The sequence below is a fragment of the Pteropus alecto genome, unplaced genomic scaffold, assembly GCF_000325575.1.
Source record: "Pteropus alecto unplaced genomic scaffold, ASM32557v1 scaffold114, whole genome shotgun sequence".
Taxonomy (NCBI): domain Eukaryota; kingdom Metazoa; phylum Chordata; class Mammalia; order Chiroptera; family Pteropodidae; genus Pteropus; species Pteropus alecto.
This window is the reverse complement of record NW_006435793.1, coordinates 967,032-989,987: the sequence shown is the minus strand read 5'-3', so window position 1 is coordinate 989,987 and position 22,956 is coordinate 967,032. Positions and strand designations below refer to the sequence as shown.

At 37.9% G+C, this 22,956-nt stretch overlaps 1 protein-coding gene across 3 annotated transcripts in view; it reads left to right on the top strand.

The window, feature by feature from the left end:
• The window catches only part of PLPPR1 (phospholipid phosphatase related 1), a 214,874-nt gene that overhangs the window by 171,279 nt on the left and 20,639 nt on the right, over nt 1-22,956 (top strand). For all 3 annotated transcript variants that reach the window (XM_006911519.1, XM_006911520.1, XM_006911521.1), the window contains 2 exons: nt 3,203-3,391; nt 15,962-16,094. In XM_006911519.1, the coding sequence (XP_006911581.1) occupies nt 3,203-3,391; nt 15,962-16,094 (322 nt within the window). The remainder of the gene's footprint in view (nt 1-3,202; nt 3,392-15,961; nt 16,095-22,956) is intronic.

Genomic DNA, 22,956 nt, shown 5'->3' with positions numbered 1-22,956 from the left:
ACAAGAGGATATTTAATAGAAAAGAAATCTAGAAATCAAGATCTGAATTGTTCTATTTTTGCTTCTGTGCATCTCTGACTGGCATTATTGGAGATTCTCCAGGGAGTTTTGAGTATTGCTCAAAAAACGACAGGGAGGGGTTTCTGGCTACTCACGGAGGAGCAAAGGCAAGGTGACTCAGGCTGTTGGATCAGTTCTGTCTCATAGGGTGCTGAAGTTCCCACCTACCTCCCACCCTGAGTCTCCAAGGTCCTCCGTTCTTTACTTTATGCCCTGCAATTAATTCATTAACTCATTCATTCAATTATCTTTGAATGCTGCTTCCAGGATTAAATTGGTCAGGGAGCTATTCAAGATTTGAAATTTGGGCATATGACCTTGGCTCTTCTGTTGTCATTATTGTTGATTTTGATGCATTCGATGTTAAGGTAGTTCTACGTTCTAAAAGTTTCTATTCTCTTTTCTGTTGGGTCCTTTTACATATGTACACCATATATGCGTTTTTGCTTTTGCTTATTTCACTTTCACCTTTCCCTTTTTTAAGTGGAAGTGGAAGCACAAAGGCACTCAATAAAATATAATACTCTTCCTCAATAGAGGAAGCCAGATGCAGTTTTGTTCTTGTTTTGTCTAAAAGGCCCGCATAGATTCTGCCTTTCTCCCAGAAGATATCTCCTAAAGGCTGATGATGCCAGAAGAAGGACAAATGTATTTCCAGCCACATGGATAAGATACACAGAAATCCCAGATCACCTCTGTGCAGGAGACAGACAACCCCAGAGGCAGAGCCCCAAAACTGTTGGAACCCTAGTGTTATCTCAGCCCCAAAACATTCAGATCAGCTGGCTACATTCCTTCTGATTAGGGAAGCTCAGCTGACGAGTAAAGCAGAAAAGATATAGAAACTGCATGTCTTGACTTTCTAAACTAGTTGCTGACAAGAGTATCCATTAGCAGGAGTGGTTTTGGAGCAACTATCTCTCATTCTTATAGGAAACATATTTATCCAAGTCTCTTCTCTATTGCTCAAAAGAAAAGAAGTAAACCAAATGCTTGAAACAGCAGAGATGGCTGGCATGAGCATCAGTGATTTACACATGGTGCCAATAAACTTTAGGCACAGAGACACACGTGGGAGTATCCAAAGCTTACTGGATGGTTAGAAGTTGTGACAGAAGGTCCACTTGGGAAGAAGAGCAGAAAATGCCAGATAATAGAAAAATATAATCCTCGCAGAGCCAGAAACAAGTCACGTATGAAGGATAGTGAAAGGACAGAATGATTTGTGTCCTACTTAAAGAAAGGTGATGATGTAAACGGCAAAAGGTGAAGACCTATGTCACAGGATGGTTAGGAGTTTGTGCTTGAGACACACTCCAAGCAGTGATACTCAAGCCTTCAGAGCCAGAGAGGAAAGGCATTAAAATAGGGAAAATGGAAGGATGGGGGAGGATTCTTAATCCAAATGACCCTTAAAGGAAATTATGCTCTTGGCTGTGGTGAGGAGGAATTGCAGAGGTGATATTTCAGATATAGAGGCTGTGCCTGGTTCCAGAGAGTAGGGTAAAGGAGGGCAGAGTTTAAGGCTCTGCTTCATTATGGTGGCTAAAGAAATGAATTGAAAAATGGCTAAAAATGCCAACCAGTGCTTCTCTGCATTAGAGTTATTGTATCCCCATAATTCTTCATCTTTTTGTATGGGGTACAATTCTGATGCCTTGATATAGGTGTTTTTTTTCACCTGGGGACCAGAAAATGTGGGTTTCTAGTTCTGGCTTTAACATTAACTCATTATGACCTTAAGTTAGTCATTCCAAGGCTGGAATTAGAAATGTATAGCCTTTATAAAACCTGAAAAGATTATGGCTTCCTCCTCATTGCCCATATGTACTTCCAAATAAAACCACTTTTTTTTGGTACAAAGAATTCTCAAATGCCATTTGCCTAGATTCCCCAAATTTTAACATTAACATTTTACATTTGCTTTGATTTATATTCTTCTCCTGCAAATAAAACCAATTTTAAGCCATAAAAGATGTACAAAGACATTCTCCCAAGTTCTGAATTTTTCCCATGATGATTACATTGATATTTTTAAGCAAATCAACATTTAAAAGTATTCTTTCTTCATTTGGGTTTTCCTGCATTGTTGATGCTATCTAAACACATATTTTGTTTACTTGCTGGATGATGTAGCAGTAGTCCGTTGTCCTTGCTGGGCTTCGGTTTTCTCACCTATGAAACCAAGGTGTTCAACTGGAAGGTCTCTAAGATCTCTTTCAGCTTAATTTTCCGTAATTTCATAACCCCAAAGACCTATTTTCTATCTACCTTTATCACCATCTTATCTTGGTCTTTCAGTGTCTTCCAAATGTGAATGAGAAAAATAATGTTGGCCTTTCCATATCCCCTCCATGCCTCATACCTGTTAAAAACAACACCTAAACCTTGCTGAGTATCTAGGACATTTCTGAGTCAAAATTAAAGGGTAATTCATCCCTTTTTATGTCTAAACCTTATGGAGGATATATATCTATAATAAGATGTGATCGTCAGCAGAGATTTACTGGTGGAAAACATTTTGGAATAAAGGCAAAGTTTTTTGGGGAAAGGATAAAAGTTACGAGTGATGTAGGATACCTGTACTGTTTTCAAAATAATTTCAATAATTTAGGGTGTGGTTCTGAAAATTTCCCTTGACTTTTCTAAGTTTTAGATTTCCTGTTCATTCATTCATGTGTTCATGATTTATGTGCCTCTAATTTTTTTATATTAAGGTAAGTCTATCTCTAGTATTTTATGAAATTTCTCACGAACAGATCTCACATTCATATCTTACCAATTCTTATGCCACTGACCTTTGACTTTTCACCTCTGACTTGAATGGAAAGATTATCTTGGTTCTCATATATCCTCTGAGAGGGTGGCAGGAGAAGCTGGGTCTCTCTGTGAGCTTTGCTGTGGTCTGCCTCTCACATGGAAGCTGTTCATTATTTGCTGGAAGGCTTAGATAACAGATGTTATAAGGCAGACAAGCAAACACACACTCCCTGAGCCCAGAGCATGCTGAGCCAGGCACTCACGCACTCGCCAATACCCATACCAGGAGAGCTGCCGGGGTGATGGAGGGACTGTGCTCTGAGGGGCAAGCGCTGCTCCAAAGCCCTGCTAATGTCTCTGTGTGGCCATGCTGTATTTTCAGCTTGTCATCATGGCTGGGACAGTGCTGCTTGCCTACTACTTCGAATGCACTGACACTTTTCAGGTGCATATCCAAGGATTCTTCTGTCAGGATGGAGACTTAATGAAGCCTTACCCGGGGACAGAGGAAGAAAGCTTCATCACCCCTCTGGTGCTCTATTGTGTGCTGGCTGCCACCCCAACTGCTATTGTAAGTACAGAAATAGACTTCCTTCTTTATTGTCGGATACTAAACAACATTTCTTGTTTGCCTTTTCTCCTCTTTCTTCTCTTCCTGGGCATTCACCAGCAACCTTATCAGGGGAATCCTGTTTCAGCCAAAACAGAGTGAGTGGAGCTTGTCTTGTCTTTTATAAGTGGATTTTGCTTTTTGGTATCTGAACTTATATATATATAAAGCATGTATGAATATCATAAATCAACAGGCATGGTTGGCTAACATGCTAATGTCATGAGTATTAAGAAGAGGTCTTAAATATAAATGCCAGTGCTGATATAAGGCCTCAGGTTAGAGTGGACTAGAATCCCCCAGGCCTGTACCACCTGCTGTTTTGATTGAACTTTCAGAGAGGCCGGAGATGAGAGAAATCACTTGACCTGAAGTTTGCTGTGATTCATTCTTGATAGCTTTTGCTCTGTTCTCATTACATCACATTCAATTAGGTTGTAACTTTACCTTCATTTATTTCATTCTTCTCTCTCGTGAAGCAACAAAAAATTGGCCAGACAATCCTTTAGGGAGACTATTTCCAAGCATAAAGCTCACGTATCTGTATTCTCTGGTGAAGTGATATAACACTTAGACGTTTTAATTTTAAAAATGACTGTGTGTGTGAGAGTTTAAAATAAACATTTCTGTGTCTAAACATGCTACAAGGTCAAATTGCCTGGATGTCATCTCAGTGATCATTTCCCCCTTTTTCTTCTAATAGATGCCTCCCTCAACTGTCCATCCTCCCCCACCTGTCCTCTCCCTCTCCCCTCTTTTTTCGAGCAGTAAGAAAAATACTGACATGCCAAGGAATATACTAATTCCTCAGACATTCAGCTCGAGTATAGTTTTCTTCACAAAATTTTTGCTTGCTTTAAAGATGAGAAATATAGAATTTTAAGAAGTAATGAATCCTAGTGCTTTAAGTTCATTTTGATCATTGATCCCAGGCTCAGTACGCTTCCCCTTAAATGACAAGACTGTGCTTTCGGGATTAAAGTCAGCACTGATAAAACATGATGTATCAGAGTGGTTAAAAACACAAGCTTTGCAGTCTGACATACCTGGATTTACGTCCTGGCTGGTGCGACTTTAAGCAAGTCACTCGGTTGTTCCCTACCCCCATGAAAAATGGAAATAATTTGACTATTTCATAGAGTTGTCATGAGACTTAAATAAGATGATTCATAGACGTGACTTAGCACAGTGTCTGGCATGTACTAGGTGGTTAGAAGTAGGGAAACTAAGAACCTGGCTGGAAACTGTTTTTTGCCCTCTTCAGGGTCACAGACCAACTTCCTCCACCTGAAGAGAGAACGAGATTCCACTGAGAACCCTGGTAACACCTCCTCCTCAGAGTGATGGGAGATGTGCCCTCTCCCAGAGGAAAGCTGATCTCTATATCCCTCTTATATCCTTTACCATATCCTTTCTCACCAGCCAGGAATAAGAGAAAGCATAAAAGATACCCTTCCATGTACCTTAAAAAGTGACAGACTGTACTCCACAGACAAAACCAGGAGGTGACACTGGGTTCTGTCTGAAATGGTTTAATGGTGGCTCTACCTGGAGGCAGTGGGCTTAGTCTGGAATCTGGTTTCTTCTTGTCTCATAAGCATATCATTTTTTTATATATTCAGACATGAATTTCTGAGTGATCTAGTGACTTACTAGTACTTTCCTCTCTTCTTCCCAGACCCCAGAAATATCATTACCTAGGTTCTCCTATTATTACGTATTGTTATTATAGAGATTTTTTCCACTAAAAAAAAAAAAACTAAGGAAAGCAAGGGAAATGAATTAATTAAAATTATGAATAAAAAATTAGTGAATCAGAAAATAATAGAATTGATATGTAAAGTCAGGAGCCTATTCTTTGAAAAGTAAAATGTACAACCTCCTGGCTAGTCTAATATAAGAAAGGCAAAAGTAAAACACGTTGAGAAAAAAAAAAAGAATATATAAGCAAAAACGCATAAACCTTTAAAAGTCTACACTGTATTTTTATTTAAATTGGATATACAATTCTGTGCCCATAAAAGCTTACATCTCAAGAAAACATATTCTATGACAAGATAATTTACTAACAATACCTTAAAAGGGTGTAGAAAAGCTGAATAGATGAATAACAATGGAATAAAATTTTAAAGATGTCTAAAATTTATCTCACAAAATGTTACTGAGGGCATACAGCTATGCTATAAATTCCTTCAAACTGTTAAAGAGTAGAAAATTCATAACTAAATAAAATGTTCCAGAGCCTAAAAACAAATAGAAAGCATTAAATGCATATTACGAAGTCAGAAAAATATTGATCTCCTACAACATTTAGAAAGTCTACATACACACCCACAAGAGCGCTCTCAGTAGCAACAAGAGTCTCACTTAGGAATGTTGATGCAAGCATATAGAAAAGGATTGATAGATTTGTCTACCTAAAAATGAGCATTTCTGTCAAAAGAAAAAGTAAATAAAAACTGCGAAAAAAAGTTTGTGCCATCAAACTTTTTTTTTTGAGACTCAAATGTAAATAATTTAAAAATTAATAATTAAAAAGATGAGCTTCCCAAAATAAAAAGAGGGGGTGGACAAGAATAGGCAAGTAACAAAACATTAAATTGATTGTGTGCTTTAAACATTTCTTAACTCATCAGTTATCAAAGAAAAGTCATTTTAAAAAACACAGCAATTTCCCCACGTAAAATTGGCAAATGTTTTAAAGAAGCATAGCCCATGTTGTTGAAAGGGCAAATACTTTCACACAATTCTAGTCAAAGTATAGATTTACTGTTTTTTCTAAAGAGCAGCTTGTCAACCATGTATTAAAAGTTTTATCAACTTTAAACTCAGTCATTAATTCCATTTCCTGAATTTCTGTTAAGGAAACTGATTAGAGTTTTATATAAATACAAAGATTTGTGTAAAGGGATTTTTATCTCAGCAATAGTTTTAATAGTGAAAAACTTGGAACTAGCTAAATATACAATATTAGTGGATTGTGTAAATACATTATGAGGCAGTTATATTTTTGAAACACCTTTAATAGCAATGAAACATGCTTGTGATTTACTGTTAAGATTTTTTCAAAGCTAAAAATTGTGTGTAGTATGGCAAAGGAAATCTTTTTCCCCTTCTGCAAGAGAATTTAAACTTCTCAATTTTCTGGCTCTGTTTTCCTAGTAAAAGAAAAAGATGATATGTATCTATGTTACTGGGCAAAATGAATCCCTGATTGGTTAATTGCACTTGGACTCAGAGAACTGTAATTACACAAGGAGGTTCCAGGCTAAGACTTGCAAGTGCAGTGACTCTGGAAACTTGGCATGTCCATTTTGGGAACTCAAAAGCTTTGCCTATGGAGTTGCTACACCTTATATTGACTCCTGTAGGGCATGAAGCTTTTAAGCCAGGGTGGCTTCTGCATTCATTATCATGTCTGTGGTCTCCTTGCACCTGAGCCGTAATGCTCTGCTAGACCACTGCTGGACATGTGCTAAAGAGGAGCATATGACACTACCCTGTTGGCAAGCTGTGGTTCCTTCTAAGTGGACCAATGCCAAATGGAGCATGTGATTGTCAGTAGGTCTGAATATTTAATAGACCTTAAGAAGATACCTTATATGTATTACAAGTATAATCCCAAATATATAATTATGTATAAAAAGACCAGTAAAAAATAAACTAAAATTTACAGCGACCAACTCTGAATACTAATGGTACAGTTAATATTTTCTTCTCTTTAATACTTTTATACATTTCTTTCCCACTCTACATGAATGCATATTATTTTCAAATCAAAAGATATATTTTTAAAACAAATTGTATACTCCAGTTCTTCTGGCGATAATTATGAAAAGATCTTTAATAAAACTAGAAAATGGCAATTCTAATAAACAGACACACATAGCCAAACACAAAAATAGAAAAACATAACTTTGTGAAGAATTTTCTCTTCTCTCTGGGCAAAAATTATAGATCTCTTATAGTAAGATTTTCAGCAGAAACTCTTCTCCTGGCTACAAATTTTGGTCATTTTTCTTCCATTGATTCCTTTCCCAACATGACACAAATTGACATAGTGTTCAGATGCTCCAATGGGAAGCCAAGAGGATATGGTCAACTGACAGTGACCTGAGTATTAAGAACCTACAGTTCTGCTCTAGCTCTCAAGCATGGAACCTTGATTCAGCCTTTCTATGCCTTTCTCTGGGTGAAAATGTGACCAAAATAGAAAAGAGACATCCCAAACAACACGGAGAAACTATGCGATCCAATTCCCTTCATTTCTGAGTTGAGAACATTGAGGTTTAACTAGGTCATCAAATGATTTGCCGAAGGTCCCAGCTAGTTCTATATGAGACTGGGCAGATAGCCTCCCATTTGGTTCCACTTTTATTTTTTCCCTGAATGAGGGGCACTGCTAGGAACCAAGGCTAATTATAGCTGGTGGTTTAATGGCAGAAAGCCAGGAGGCCTTTGAACCCTGTTGATGGTGCTTGATCTTTCCCCGAAGACATGAAAATAAGTGAGCAGCATCAAGATAGAAAGCAGAACTCTCCTGATGCTCAATTTTATTTCCTGGGAGCAAGGAGCTATGTTCATTTCTTCTGCCCCATCCGAGGGAGGGGCGGCTTGGCAAGAACAGCCTTAATGGGGCCACAGAGACACAGATCCCGAGTGGCTAATTCAGCATGGCCTCTGCTTCCGAGTGTGCATCCTTCATCCTCATCATACTGCAGAATCATTCTGTCTCACGTTTGATCTATCAAGAGAGACAGAGATCCCAGGTATGGCTTTGCCTTCAGTAATGTTGTAACCTCTAGTAAGTCAGCCTTCTATGGGTTCAATTTCTTATCTGTAAATAAAAGGAAGAGTTGGGCAAAATGATCTCCAGGATCTTTCCAGTTCCAATGTTCCGTGAGAGCTTAAAAAAAAAAATCTGACAAAAAGGCTCCAATGTCAGATTTTCAACTCCCAGATCTCAACTTTCTTTCTGGAGTTCAATATTACATCTCTGTGCCTGGTTAAGTGTTTCCACAGAACTGCACAGTTTTTTGTTTTTGTTTTTTATTCCTCCTTAAACCCGTTTCCTGTTTTCCCTGGAGTAAAAGGAAGGCAAGACTCCTCTGGGGTCCCTTGTGTAGCACTAACTCAGGGCAATTTTTTAAAAAGCAGCTTAACCTGGACTTGTCCTTGGTTTTCTGTGCATTCTCAAGCACATTAGCCATAGGAAAACCTAGCGCTTTACATTGCCGTGTGTCTCCGTGGATATTAACAACTCCACTCGCAGCTGCAGGGACGCACAGAAAGGCAGGAGAGAAAAGACTGCTGTGCATTTGACCTGTCATTTCCTATTTCTCCTTTTTGTGCTTTGTTGTCAGAAAATATCAGCATCATGTTAAAAAGTAAGGCCACATGGGATAAACTTTGCAGGGACAAACTACTGTTGTCCCAGATCTTTAGGAAAGGTTATAGCTTGGGGGACTTGTGTCCAGAACCGTTTAGCCAAAAGTGGTGGCTCATATTTCCAAGTCTACAGGGTGCATTCTGACCAGTGTGGGAATCCTGGCTGCCTACTGCCTCAGGCCCCCTCCATAAACTCAGACACTCGTGGTCAAAGGCAGAGAGCCTGTTTGGATAAGAGGATTTAACTCAGCAGAGAATCTGATTTATCCTTATTTTATCTCAGCTCCAGCGCCGCAAGGCATGAGAAAATGACTATTAAGCCTTTTTCTTGGTCTCACAACAAAGTAACAGGGGAGTATTTAGTATCGAAGCAGCAGAACATTTGACTGTTCTGCCCAAGAGAATTGAAACAGCTCACAGTTTGCACGCACACATACAAGACTCATCTAGAATTTCCCCAGAAAGAAAGAGACCAACACAATTTGATGGAAAGGGACAGTCTGGAGGAAATTGTGAATCTTCACTTCGGGGGTTTCTGGGCTATATGTTCTTACAGTGACTATGAAAGCCAAAGCACAGTGCGGATCACAGAGTGGACTCAATAAATGCAAGTCTGCGGGCTGGCTGATGAGAACACAGCTGCTGAAGCAAAGGAGACATTATAGGACCTTGTCCTGCCTCATAATCTGCCTCTTCCAGGCTCTGAGCAATCTCATCTGGTGAAACTCCTTTTAGCACTTCGTAATTCACATCATTTTCCTTTCGTATGTTATCACATGACTACTTTGTATATTTGTTTTTTGTTTTTTGGTTTTTTTTTGTTTTTTTTACTATGAGCACATTCTATTGCTGATGTATTTAGTCTTTACAATTTACAGTTTTTTCCTGGAAAAGGTTTATAGAGATTCCCATTAATTGTTATGGACTTTTTAGAAACTTCAAGAAAAATATCCGCGTCCCCATTTTTTGTCAATACTTCAAAAGAGGGCTCCAAATTCCATTACAGATTGTTTTTGCCCCTGACTTCATCCTACAGAGAGATTTGCTCATTCCCACCTTTGAGATGCCCCTTCTAATGATTGGTAACTAGGTGATTATGTTAGAAGCTTTGATTATTCATTTCTTGAATTACTCACCCACTCTTGTCTACCCAGAAAGACATGATGATCAATTTATTTGGTGATCACAATGCATTTTATCTTTTATCAAGAGCATTGTTTTAGCTAGCTCATTTTGATTTCCCATTTCTCTTATATTCACTGTCCAGGAAAAAAAAAAAAAGCATAAAAGACTACTTACTATGCTTTGGAAACAGTGTACCATGTTGGTGCTACATTTTATAACAAGTGTCAAATTAAGATGACCTTTTAAATGGATGGATTCAGCCCCTAGATTAAAACCAGAAGAGAGGCTCCAATCCACAAAACACTTATTATATCAGTTCCTGAATGCTTTTCAAAATACCATCATCCCAATGATCTTGATTCTATCGAAGCCTTGAGCTTTGAAAGGCATAGGAAGTATCTAAAGCTAAATTCCTTTATTTACACTTAGGTGCAATAAAGCAGAAGTCAAGGGTTCTTGAACCAACCGAAACTCAGCAAATGAGAGGACCAGACCCTCTTTGCAGACCTGAGTGGTCAATGGCACTCATCAGGAAAGATGGAAGCAGAGCATGCAGATAGCAGCCTACACATTTAAACTCTCCTGGGTCACTTTTAAACAATCTACAACAAAAATCATGTCTGCCTTTCTTGGAAACATTCACGCCTGTGGAAAATTCCCAGGAAGAGTATTGGAAGCATCTAAAAATCCCTGGGACTGAAAGCTCTGAAGCCACGCAGACACTAATATACTAATATTGAGAAGTGTGCAAAGAACCCTCTCTTCTTCTTCCTCAAAGCAAAACCCAGAGAGGGGGCTGCAAGCCTCTGCTGTCCTTTAAGAACCCAAGTGACAAATATCAACAGATCTGATGACTCTGGAGTAAATCTGTGTCCACTTGGCTTTAAGGAAAGATTCCTGGTGAGGGCAAATTCCCATGGGCTTTTAAAAGTGAATGAAAGCTGAAGGAAGAAGCGTTACAAGAAAACACGCTGGCCACAGAGACCTTAACTGATGGGACTGAGAGTGAAGCTCAGTTATATAATTTCAGTTTCCCTTAATCAGTCTTCTCTTGTCAGCTTCTCTCAGGAAGGCAAAGATGTCGGAGCTAAAAAAGCACCTGAGAGGTCTTTAGTACAACAGACATGAAACTGAGGCCCAGAGAGGTCAATCAACTGCTCCAAGTTCAAACACCTGCTTGGGGCAGTGCCGAGCTAGAGTCACACCATGTTTCCTTACTCCAGGACTAGGGACAATGATTTTTTTAAAAATCAATTCCAACACATATTCTTGCCTAGATAGACCAAGAAATTAAGGCAACAAACATTCCTTGAGCACCTCTATAGGTGCTTTGGCATACATTTTATAATACTGTCAACAATTTTCTAATACAGTTATTACCCCCATGTTCAAAATCATGAAGAAAAAAAAAGAGAGAAGGAAAAACCGAGACTCAAAAAGATCCAAGTACTTGCCCAAAGTCACACATCAAGAAGGGAGAGAGCTGGGATTCCAGCTTTACAGCCCACACTCAAGAAACAGTACTGACTTTGATACTGCCACAACTAGCATATGTGTGAATATATTCTAGTAATTATAGATGCCCTTTATAATGACAACCACATATAACATGCAGTGAATCTCCCTTACAATGTGAAATTGCACTATTTTCTTCTGCAGACTGTTTATATTTTGAAATCTAAAAACCATTCCCTAAGTATTTTGCACGTATATGCCTTATTTATCACTTACCAGATATCCTGTAAAACATTGTGAAGAAATGAAATGTAAAAGATAACACACCAAACTAATGTACTATGTTTCAGGGTTATTTGTTTATATATTTGCTATTTAGGTTTCCGTATTTTAAAGACAACTTTATCAAGATAGAACAATTACTTAAAGTATATTTACTATTATCTAAATGTCTTGTGTCACTTGGGATTGTAGCTGGCATAGCTGGGGGATGAGAAATGCACTAATGGAATCCATTCACAGTTCGTTCATTGCCAGATCTAGAGTTTGGCCTTAATCATTTCTTACCAGAGGGTATTCTCATTTGCTATGAGTGATATGATGTTTGTTAGCTAACAATGAGAAAGGCCATAATAGGCAGGGCAGCCAGGGCCAAACACATGGCAAGTCCTACATGCCCCAGCTGCTCTCTGAACAGAGTAGTAGATAGAGGCAGAGTGTGCATGGCAAAGGTACAGATGGAAGACCCCAGCCACTGCCAAAACCAGAATCATAAATCTGCCACAATGTGCAAAATGGCATCCAGTGTGGGCTGGAGGCCTGGCAGGAAAGTAGACCCCTTCCCCTTATCAAGCCTCCTTCTCCCTCTCTTCAAGCAGATTCGGGCCCTGTATGGGACCATAAGACCCAGAGAATGGAGAAATAGAACCCTATATATAGTCAATAAAATGCAGGATAATGAATATCTATGAAGTCCACTCACTGGGATCTGGATTGTTCCATCAGCAATGTTTATGTCTATCACTCTTAACTGAAAACCAGGAATATCTTCCTACGTTTTAGTTATAAAATGACCCCCTTCCTCTCTCTCTTCCTTTCTTTCTTCCTTATGTAAACATTCATTATCACTTAATATATTCCAGGCATTCGGTCAGTAACTAGATACATAGGTTAGCATATATTCTTGCTCTGATTTTTTTCTTTTATGCTTCATACCTCAGTTGTGATTTGCTGGTAGTAATAATTCTTTACTGCTAATCATCTTTGACATGAGAATCTTAGGACATTTTACTTATGGATTTATTTGAGCCCCGCACCCTTTTGTCTTCTGTTTGGTCTGGTATGCCTTGGTGTGATTTTATTTCAATTTTTGTGTGTGTACATGTGTGCACACACGTGTGTATTTTTGAACAAGAAAATCATGTATAGATTTTTCTTATGCATCGTCTTGCTTTTATGCCCTCTTGTGTGACTAGAAGGAAGGCTTCACTGAATGTAAAATTTCTAGAATTTGCACAGCTCTTTCCTATAGTGTAAGAATGTTTTGGGCTTCTGAAATTGCTGAGGCAAGCAATGTTTTATTTCTTTTCTTGTTTATTTTCATGTGTTTATCACTCTTCATCGCATTTCCCTGATTTCTTTTCAAATCAGATGTCATTTCATGATATATTTATCAGTTTGTTTGCATTCCCTCCCGCCACCCCGACTGTACACCTGTCACAGCTATATGGAGATGCAGTGCTAGAAAAAGTCCTGGCAGAGTGGGTACACTCCCTCCAAAGCTGTTGAATGTGCAATGAGTGTACAAAGGAATTTAGTATAACAAGGAATGTTCACTTTGTGTTGCTTAGTCCTTGTTTTTTATTTATCTTAAGCAATTTACCAACAACTGCATGCTGTCTGGTCCATAGTGGAAATTTCCTGCAGTGTTTATCTTCAGAGAAATTAAGGTCAGAGAGTTCTTTCCATCCATAAGAGGGTCTTCTAAAGATTCAATCTTTTATTCATTCGATAAATATTGACTGAGCCTACTACATACCAGTTTTTTCTAGGCACTATACAAGGGAGGAAAAAGTCCTTCCCATAAGGACGTCATAGTCAAATAAAGAGGGACATACAAACAGTAACTGTAATTAATTGGATAGATGTCAGGATAGAGATCTGTATAATGTGCTGTGGGAGGGATGATGACGCTGGGTCTACCTTTTCCCGAGGGGACTTGGCAAAGGCTTTGGAAAGAGCAGTGACATTTTCAGCGGGTCTCGAAGGATAAATAATAGAAATCATTTTTCTTTCTTTATGGTCTTCCTCATTAAACCTATATTCCAAAAGGCCTTCATTAATCCAATATGCTTAATTCATTCAACATTGATTAACTACTGTGTCCCTTCCACTGGGTTAGGCCCATGGGATACCACAGAGAATAAGAGAGACACGACATTCCATGAAAAAGAATAACAATAATAATATGTAACTATTTGTGATAAGAACGAGAAAGGAGAAACACAAGGTAAGAGATTCATGTATAATAAGAATGCCTAAGCTGGTCTGCAGGATGAGCGAAAGCTCCTTCAAGGCAACACTATGTCATGTACCTGAGCATGCGTGAATTTTTCCCCATCTGTTCACTAAGATAAAGAAGAGTAATGTAGTTCCATCATGTACAGTAGGGGCAAACAAAGCCCCTTGGCACCTTATGAGCAAAGAGGGAGGGCTGAGTTCTTGAAGCTATTCAAATATTTTTATAATGTGAAACTCATTAACTCACGGTCGATTCCAAGGGCTGTTAGGCACAAAATATTTCTACCGCTGCACTACTGTACCTAAACAGCAGCTGACAAGGTGATTCATTCTGGCCCACCATTTGGCTGTCTAACCCGGAATTCTGTTTCCACTGACTCCCCAACCCATTCTGACTTGCCTATAGTTCTGTTTCCACTACACTATTCTATTTTGTACTTCACTATCACATGAGTTTTGCAGTGTTTAAAGAACATTGCATTTAACTTGTTTTGTTTTCTGTCTTCTCAAAATTAAACACAAATTCAACACACATTTTTACCGAGTCACTACTAAGGAAAAGTATAGTGGTTAAGAGAGAGGGCTCTGGACCCAGGCTTCCCTGGCTTCAGAGCTGGGTTTCTGGCTCACTAGTTCTGAAGACCTTGGACAAATTATTTTAACCTGACTCTGCCTCAGATGTCTTACCTCTATGATCAGGATGACAGCACCTGTTTATAAGCCCCATTCTAGAGCTGCTTTCAGGCACTGTCTGGCTATGTGTGGCCAAGTCACCAAGAGCTTCGGTTTCCTCATTCATAAAAGGAAAGGCCAAACAGCTATCAATGATTCCGATTTTTAAATTCTGTAGTTTGATTTCCATCACCCATGTGCCATTCACGATATTGTCATCTTTATTCATCTAAACAGATATTCCATAATGACAGGAGGATTATAAGGCATGGGAATTCTTAAAACATTGATAGAGTTTATGTAAAACCACAGGATGTACAAAAGAAGAGCATCTACAAGATCAAATTCTTCTGGGGGAAATATTGAAATTAGGAAAATAAAAATGGTGTATGATATGGTGGGAAGTGTGGACTCTGGCACCCAGATGTCTCGGGTACCAATCCCAGTGCCACCACATACCAATCGTATGCTCCGAAGGGTAAGTTACTTGACGTCACTGAACTTTCATTCTTCCCCAGAAGAGCAGAGTAATAATACCTATACTAGGGACCTTCCGAACATGGAAAATACTATGATAAAGTGCCTGACGCCCAGGTTAATTTTTTATTCTTCTTTGATGGTTCTCAGTCTTCAATTGTGGCAGTGTCAGAGTTGGTGACAACTTGCCTCATGCTAGTTTCTTATTTTAAATGGGAATACACTGTTCCAGGTACTGTAAGCACAATGAAGAAATATAAGATGTGAGTTCCCTGTCATCAGGGAGCTTACGATCTATGCAAAGGCATCATGATTTAAATGGTAACATACATGTATTAGTTCAAGATAACAAGAGAGACCTGCCAGTCATAAAGAAGGGTCAAGACAGTCAGCCAGTTCAGAGCAGGATAAATATAGCTCAGGCAAACATGTTCAAATAAATGATTTATCATGTAAATAATGGTAGCATTGCCATATAATGAAGTAATAATTTACTGCGATGTGAGCATACAATGCCTTGTTGAGCGTATTGGCTGTCCCTGTCATTCCTTATCATTGCAACTTACACATTAGGTTAAAAAAAATTCAATCCCAGCATTAATGAACCACATTATAAGTTCTATTACAATTTATTATTTCAACTTATATTTTTATGACCTTAGAATTTAATGGTATAGCCTGAAATCTATCTGAAATGATCAATTATTGTTTTCTCTAATTCTTTGAAGCATTCCATGCCAACTATTATTTAACTCCACATCTCTCCAACATGCTACCTTTTCAAAAGATTGTGGAGCCTTATTTTTTCTTGTTGTAGTTTGTTTTTTTAAGTCACTGATCTCTTTTTATCAGAGAGCTCTCCAACTTGACATTTCTTAAACATTCCTTCTCCAGATTTTTATTGGGGAGATTTCCATGTATTTCATCAAGTCAACCAGAGAATCTCTGATTGCCCAGGAGAAAACAATTCTAACCGGAGAATGCTGTTACCTGAACCCCTTACTCCGAAGGATCATAAGATTCATAGGTGAGTACAAGAGCACACAATATTTATCTGAGATGCCCTCTGGACATATATTTTAATATTAACTGGATATTGCCATGTACCATTTAGGGGAGTCAGGCAAAGTTTGGGGGAAGGAAGGGATACCAAGAAAATGAATTTAGGGATAATCAAATTTTCTGACAAAGTTTTTCCATCTAGTAATTTTGTTATGCAGGGAACTTAACAAAGTGTAAGAAGTCTAATTCATCAGGTTCTTGAAAATAATGCCTTTCCAAAGTTGGAAACAAATAGTTTTATTAGTGTTCATGACAAGGAGTAGTTAAGGCGTGTTCTGCATCCTTCCTTCTAGGGCTTCTATAAAAATTCCTGGGGTATATGGGTAATGATTGTAAGTATGAGAATGAATGTGCGCATGGGTGTAGGTAGACTATATATAGATCTTGCAGAATTCCTACACAGTAAGTACTCAGTAAATAACTATTACAGTATTCTAATGTGATCCTTCAAATACCTACTGATCACATCTTCATGGGAACCAGGATAAAACTCCTAAAGTATGAACATGGCTGGAATTAAAACAAGCCATGATACTACTTAGAACATATAGAACTGACAGCTGAGAAAGTGAGGGCCAGAATACAGCATGCTCTCAACTCTTTTGGTTACCTTTAGTTCTTTTTTTCCTATTGTAGTAAGGGTTGAATTTCCTCAAGTCATGAGCAAATGATGACAGCGAAATCAAATATGCAATAACTTCTGTGATTGTAGTGAGAATGAGGGAAGTAGTAGAGTGGGAAGCCTAAGAAAATCTAATTTGAAAGCAGAAAAAGTAGTCTTTGGCAATTCCCAATGTTATTTGCAGAATGACCTGTGGAAATCTGCAGTCGGTTCATTTGGGTATACCCTGGTCAAAATGATGTCCCTGCTGATTGGTTTACTCATTCCAAGCAGAGGTGCTTTTCAAAGACATTCAGAATTTAGTCATTTTTCAGCATGGTGGCTAGGTAACAAATCATCAAAGAGAAAAAAAGAGAGAAGAGAATATTTATTATACAGGACACTGGATTAGACACTTTACATACATTATTTTATTTAATCCACTCAAAACCCTGTGCAGATAAAGAATCTGATATAAAATAGGATACAGTAACGTTTCCTGATGGGTGGAGGCAGGGGAGAGAGAGGAAGAATGCATACCCACACACATACATAATTTGATTCAGGGAAAAAGAGTTTATGACCACGGTCTGATCTGTTTCCTGCACATGTAATTAAAGTAAATTATTCAAAGTAGAAGGTTATCAGATTACAACTAAATGGAAGTATCTTTGAAAGTCACCATTATTTTTCCTTGGCAAAGATAAGTCATACTTGTTTGTGAACCACCTTAGCTGGGGCAGAGTCCAAAAAATGGAAATTTTAACTGGCACCTGTCAGGTATGTTAGGCCTGCCTGTATGTATTGTCAGGGCAAGTCTTTGTTCACTGAGAGACGTCAGAAGACTCCTCCAGCCAGGAATGAATCTTGCATGTTGTCCGTTGTGATACATGAAATTCCCACTTGTGTCACTCACTGCATTGGTCTGAGGCGTGGTTTCAGGAAGACCACTATTAAAGTGGAAATGTATCACCCTTGGAGAAGCATCAAATTTCCGTGTTCAGAATCAATAACACATCGGTTTATTTGGCTCTATTATAAGCTAACAGGGAACTGGATCCTAGGAGCATAAACCAGGGACATTCAAATGAGATTAGTTAGAGTTCAACAGCCTGAGAGGCTGCTTATAAGGAAGGGACACTAGAAGAGGAAGACAGTCAGTGGGAAACAAGTCAGCCTTGGAGAATTAGGGGAAACAGCATCCAAAGGGAAGGGGGATTGCTGGGTAAAGAAGCACTTGCTTCATGCTTTCCGTCTTCTGTTTTGTGGCACCGGGATCTACACAGTTGCTGAAATAAAAAACGAGGACGTCACCCTAAGCCATCTGGGAACTTGTTAGAAATGTAAATTCTTGGGCCTCATCCCATACCTATTGAATCAGAAAATCTGCAGATAGAGCCTGATAATCTGTGTCATATAACAAGTCATCCAGGTGATTCTAAGGCACACCAAAGTTTAACAGCCACGGGTTTAGGACATTAAATTTTCTTACCCCTTTAAGTGGTCTCTCCATTTCTTGTCTTGGCGCCATTCACTCCAGCCCCGCAAAAATACCATTTATTGACCATTTTGCAGATCTTTCTGGAGGAAAAATATGATGAAGTCATTTCACTGCTTAAAATCTTTTAAGGCATTCCTAGTGTTTTTAACAGTTGGTGCCTTGCCTCCATTCCTGTTCATGTGCTGTTCTTTTTACCCAGAATATCCCATTGCCACCCTCTCACCGTTAAAGCTGACACATCCTACTCATCCTTTGGAATGGTGCTTATACTTTGCCTCTGTGCCAATCCAGAGAGCCAGCTACCTCCTCTTCCAGGCCCCCACTGAGCCTTATACCTATGCCTTTTATAGGCACTTACCACATTACTGTAATTACTTAAGTCTATTACTCAAATTAATTTGTGATCCCTTGGAGGGCAGGGACTGTATCTTTTTCACTTTGTATCAACAGCATATTGCAAAATGCCTGGCACATAGTAGGTTTTCAATAAATTTTTGGGGGGAGCAAAGAAAAACTCTGTTAAATCACGGATTTTCCTAAAATTGCTTTCATAAATGCCAATTCTTAAATATTCATTTGCCTCCTGTTTAATTAAATGTATTACTACCCTTCACATTATTTCTAGGAAATTAAAGGCAGTTTCTAAGAGAAAGTCAGAGAAGTCTATTCTGACTTTTCATATAGGGGAATTGGAGATACAGGAGGTGTTTCTTTACCTAAAGAAGGGTAACTAAGTGCTCTGAATTAATTTTTTTCATAAAAGAAAAAAAGTACTACTTAAAGATCTTTTCAATGGAGATTTTACCTTTGAAAAAATTAAGGTAAAATAAGATAGTAATCAAAAATATATTAAAGATATTATTTGTAAATAGCTTAACAGTCCTTTTTTCTAGCCCAATAGCTACCAAAATACATACTATGCAATTGGCATTAGAAAATGATAACTTTCAGCAAACTATTCTAACTAAGCTGAAATGGCATGACGTTTCTCTTACAGTTTATGTCATTATTCTAGAATCCATTACAAATAGGATTTCCTGACAAAAACAATCAGCTTCACATTACAAAAAATGGCCAATGAATTAGCAAAATATTTTTTAACAAAATAATGCTTTATGCTTTCAAGGATGAGAAAAAACTTGGGATTCTAATAGATTTCTGGTGAAACTAAGTTAATTACCCTTTCTGCATAGCAATTTGACAGTACATTTCAATAGTTTTAAAAATAACTGTCCTTTTAAACCCAAAATTCCACTTCAAATAATCTATCCTAAGGAAATGATCAGAGATATAGATTAATTTTTATGGACTAAAATTACTTTATCATAATATAAATTAGAATTATCTGATAATACATGAAAAAAAATAACACTGCCACCATAAGTTGCAACCTAAGAAAATGGTATTTTTAAGAATTGTTAATAAAAGGGAAAATATTCAAGATATAGTGTTATGTGAAAAAGTCGAGACACTATGAATCTATAATTATTTCAAAATAAAGAGGACAAATTATATAAGTGTGTGTATGTGGTGTGTATATATCTATTTGTGTGTGTGTATCTCATACAAAATATTTAAGGGAAATACACTAAATATTAACTGTTGTCACTTTTGAGTTGTAGGATAATGGGTAAATTTTTTATTTTTTACTTTCTATTCTGTATTTTCCAATTTTTTATCATGAATGTGTAGAATTTTAAAGTCAGAAAAAGAGTTAAACATTACCTTTTTTAAGAGCGGGGTGGCAAAATAAAGGCTATCCAGAAGGATGGCCAACTTCTTTAACGTAGTCTTCAATGTAGAAAGCAGAACTGAAATTGGCACTTTAGCTCCCAAATTTCCTGTCTCCTCTAGTCTGTGTGACATAGACTTCAACAGATAGCCTCTTGCCCCATGCCACAGATCCAAATTTAATTTTAAACTAAAAAATGGCAAGAATAGCAAAGTCAAGGGGAAAATATTCAAATTAAACCATCTCCTCCTGTAGATAAATGCTAATTGTGTTGACCTTGACAGAGAGGATTGAGATCCTCTGGTTCACAAATCCAACAATGTATTTTTTTTCCCCCAGATTATCATTATAAGAAGGATGTCCCACCTCCTATGCTTTAGGTATAAACCCTCATAGGTAAACTCCTCTACCCATTTCTAAACCATTGTGTAATTTCTTAAGTTGTGTATCCATGATATGCAAATGGAGGAAAAGAGTTGGCTGAACTAACAATTTTGACCGATATTTTATAAAAACAAAATGTAACACATATTTGGACTTCTCTCTTTCCTCATTTCTTCCCTCTCCTTCCCATCTTACACCATTTCTTTTGGTATTGCGTGAAACTGAACGATATACAGATTTAAGTTCTCAAGAGAGATAAACCCCTGAACTACTTTTTCAGCAGCAAAGCAAAATAAGGAAGTCACATTTTCCCCCAAATTTATGAGGATAAGTTCAATTCTTTTCATTCACAAATATACTTGAATAAATATATTCATGTAAATATCAATTATTAAATAGCAATTTTTGATTTAATATTGAAAGATAATGAATAAAAAGCATTAGAATTCTGAGAGTTTAGGGGATGTTTAACATACAGAAGCAAAGGAAATTAACCTTTTCCTGAATAACTAGTTTCTTTCGAGTTAAAGAAAAAAACCGATCCAAATATACCAAGATTAGACTGTCTATTAGCATCTAAAATAGCCTGTCATCCAGAAGTTTTTTGTTACAGCCTTTTCAGTTGGAATCACATAGTTGTTCCATTATTACTTCTAATCAAAATTTAATTAAATTCCAAGCAAGCTTTATTCCATTTCAGTCAGGTCTAAGGATTTAGTAGCACTGGACAGAATAGAAAGCGCCAGGGTAAATAGTTAATTCATGTAACACTAATTAATTGCTATAAATTAAGTGTGATCTAAATGAAGCATGAATATTTTAAATGCAATTTCAAAGGTCACAGTGTTTTATGGTTGTAAGAATTGATACCCTGAGACAAGCTTAATGTTAGCCTTTTCAAGAACTGGAGAATCCTTCTCAATTTTGAAAGTCATTTAATTGTACTTTATCTGAAGAGACTTTATTTGATTCAATCGGTCCACTTATGCTTGCATTTACTTATTATAATTAAATTACAAACTGGAGGACTGATCACATTCATTCAACCTTCAATGAATAATTTGTTGGGCATATACCATACACTAGGCACTGATTAAGATGTTAAGGATATATTAGTGGACCAAGCAGGAAGAGATTTGCCCTCATTGAGTTTATATTCTAGTGGAAAAAGCCGGGCATCAAGCAAAATAAATAAATTACAATGTTCATGAGAAGATAAGTGCTATAGAGAAGAAGGGAAATTGTGAGTTTGTGGAAGAAGATACGCAATTTTAAATGAGGAGGGAGAAGCTGTTCTACAATGAGAATTGCCTAAAGTTGGCAGTGATGTCATAGCAGGACAGGGACCATCCCAGCCAACCAGATTTCCAGTGAACTAGATCAGCTACATGTGCTGACCAAGGAAGTCGAGCCCGGCTGGACAGTCTAAAAATAACTTGCAGTGCCCAAGTGCCTAGGCACCCAACTTTAACGCTGAGAAAAGAAGCTAGACCTTCAAAGAAAAAAATGTCAAGAGCAAGTCAGGGCATGGGCCTACAAGCAGGTGAAGATATTTCTAAAACTCAGCAATAGGAAGCAGAGTTGCAGCTCAAGTATATAGGTCAGAAGGAGAAGCCAGAATGGATCTTGGGGGGAAAAAATGGGACCTCAGTTTTTGGACTCCATGAGTAACCAAGCCACCAGACTTTGAGACTAAGATGTTTGGTACTTCCTACTAGGGATCAGGATTTTGGCCCTGCATGTGGGGATCAAGGATGTAGGGAGAGGTGGGATGCTGAAACCAGGAGCTTGGTTGACCCAAAAGGCATAGCCAGGGATCATCCTCTGCTCAGCTCTGAAGAAATTGTGGCGAGGCTGCTTTCGGTGACTCTGATCAGTACAGAGAACAGATCTTCCCTCTGAATGTCATCCTCAGTGAACCAGAACATTTCGGATCCAAACAAGACTCCTGACCCAGAACTCTAGAGGTCACTCTAATTATCAAGAGGAAAGTTATTTAGTCACATGAGACTCTAATGATCCTTTACCAAGGGCCCTCCCTTGGAAATGTTTGGAGGCCAGACTCAAATAAAAGGACTGAGTAGACTGCTGTTTTCTCTAGCATTTTGCAGATTAGCCAGTGCAAATTCTTGGCACCAAAATGAATTTATTTGCTCTAAAGCAGAGTTTCTCAACCTCTTTTCTGTATAGGGGTGGAGAACTGTCCTATACATTGTAGGATGTTTAGTAAGATCCCTGGCCTCTACCTGCCAGATGCTAATAGCACTCTCCTCCCTGACTAGTGACAATCAAAAATGTCTCCAAACATTGAAAACTGTCTCCTTTGGGTAGGATTACCCTGAGTTGAGATCCACTGCTGTAAAAATTTAAGAAAACAAGTATATTTCAAGGACTTTTTTTAAAAAGAATATTTTTGCTATGTAAGATATTACACACATAACAAAATTTGTCGCAGCAAGGAGCAAAAATACTATCTGAACATTAGAAATGACTCCCAACAATTAAGAAAGGGTGAATTCAAAGTTTCCTATAAGGAAAAAAAGTAGTGTGCGTTCTAGAAATCATTTAAATTATTACATTAGAGCATACTAGAAGTGATTAGGAAATGC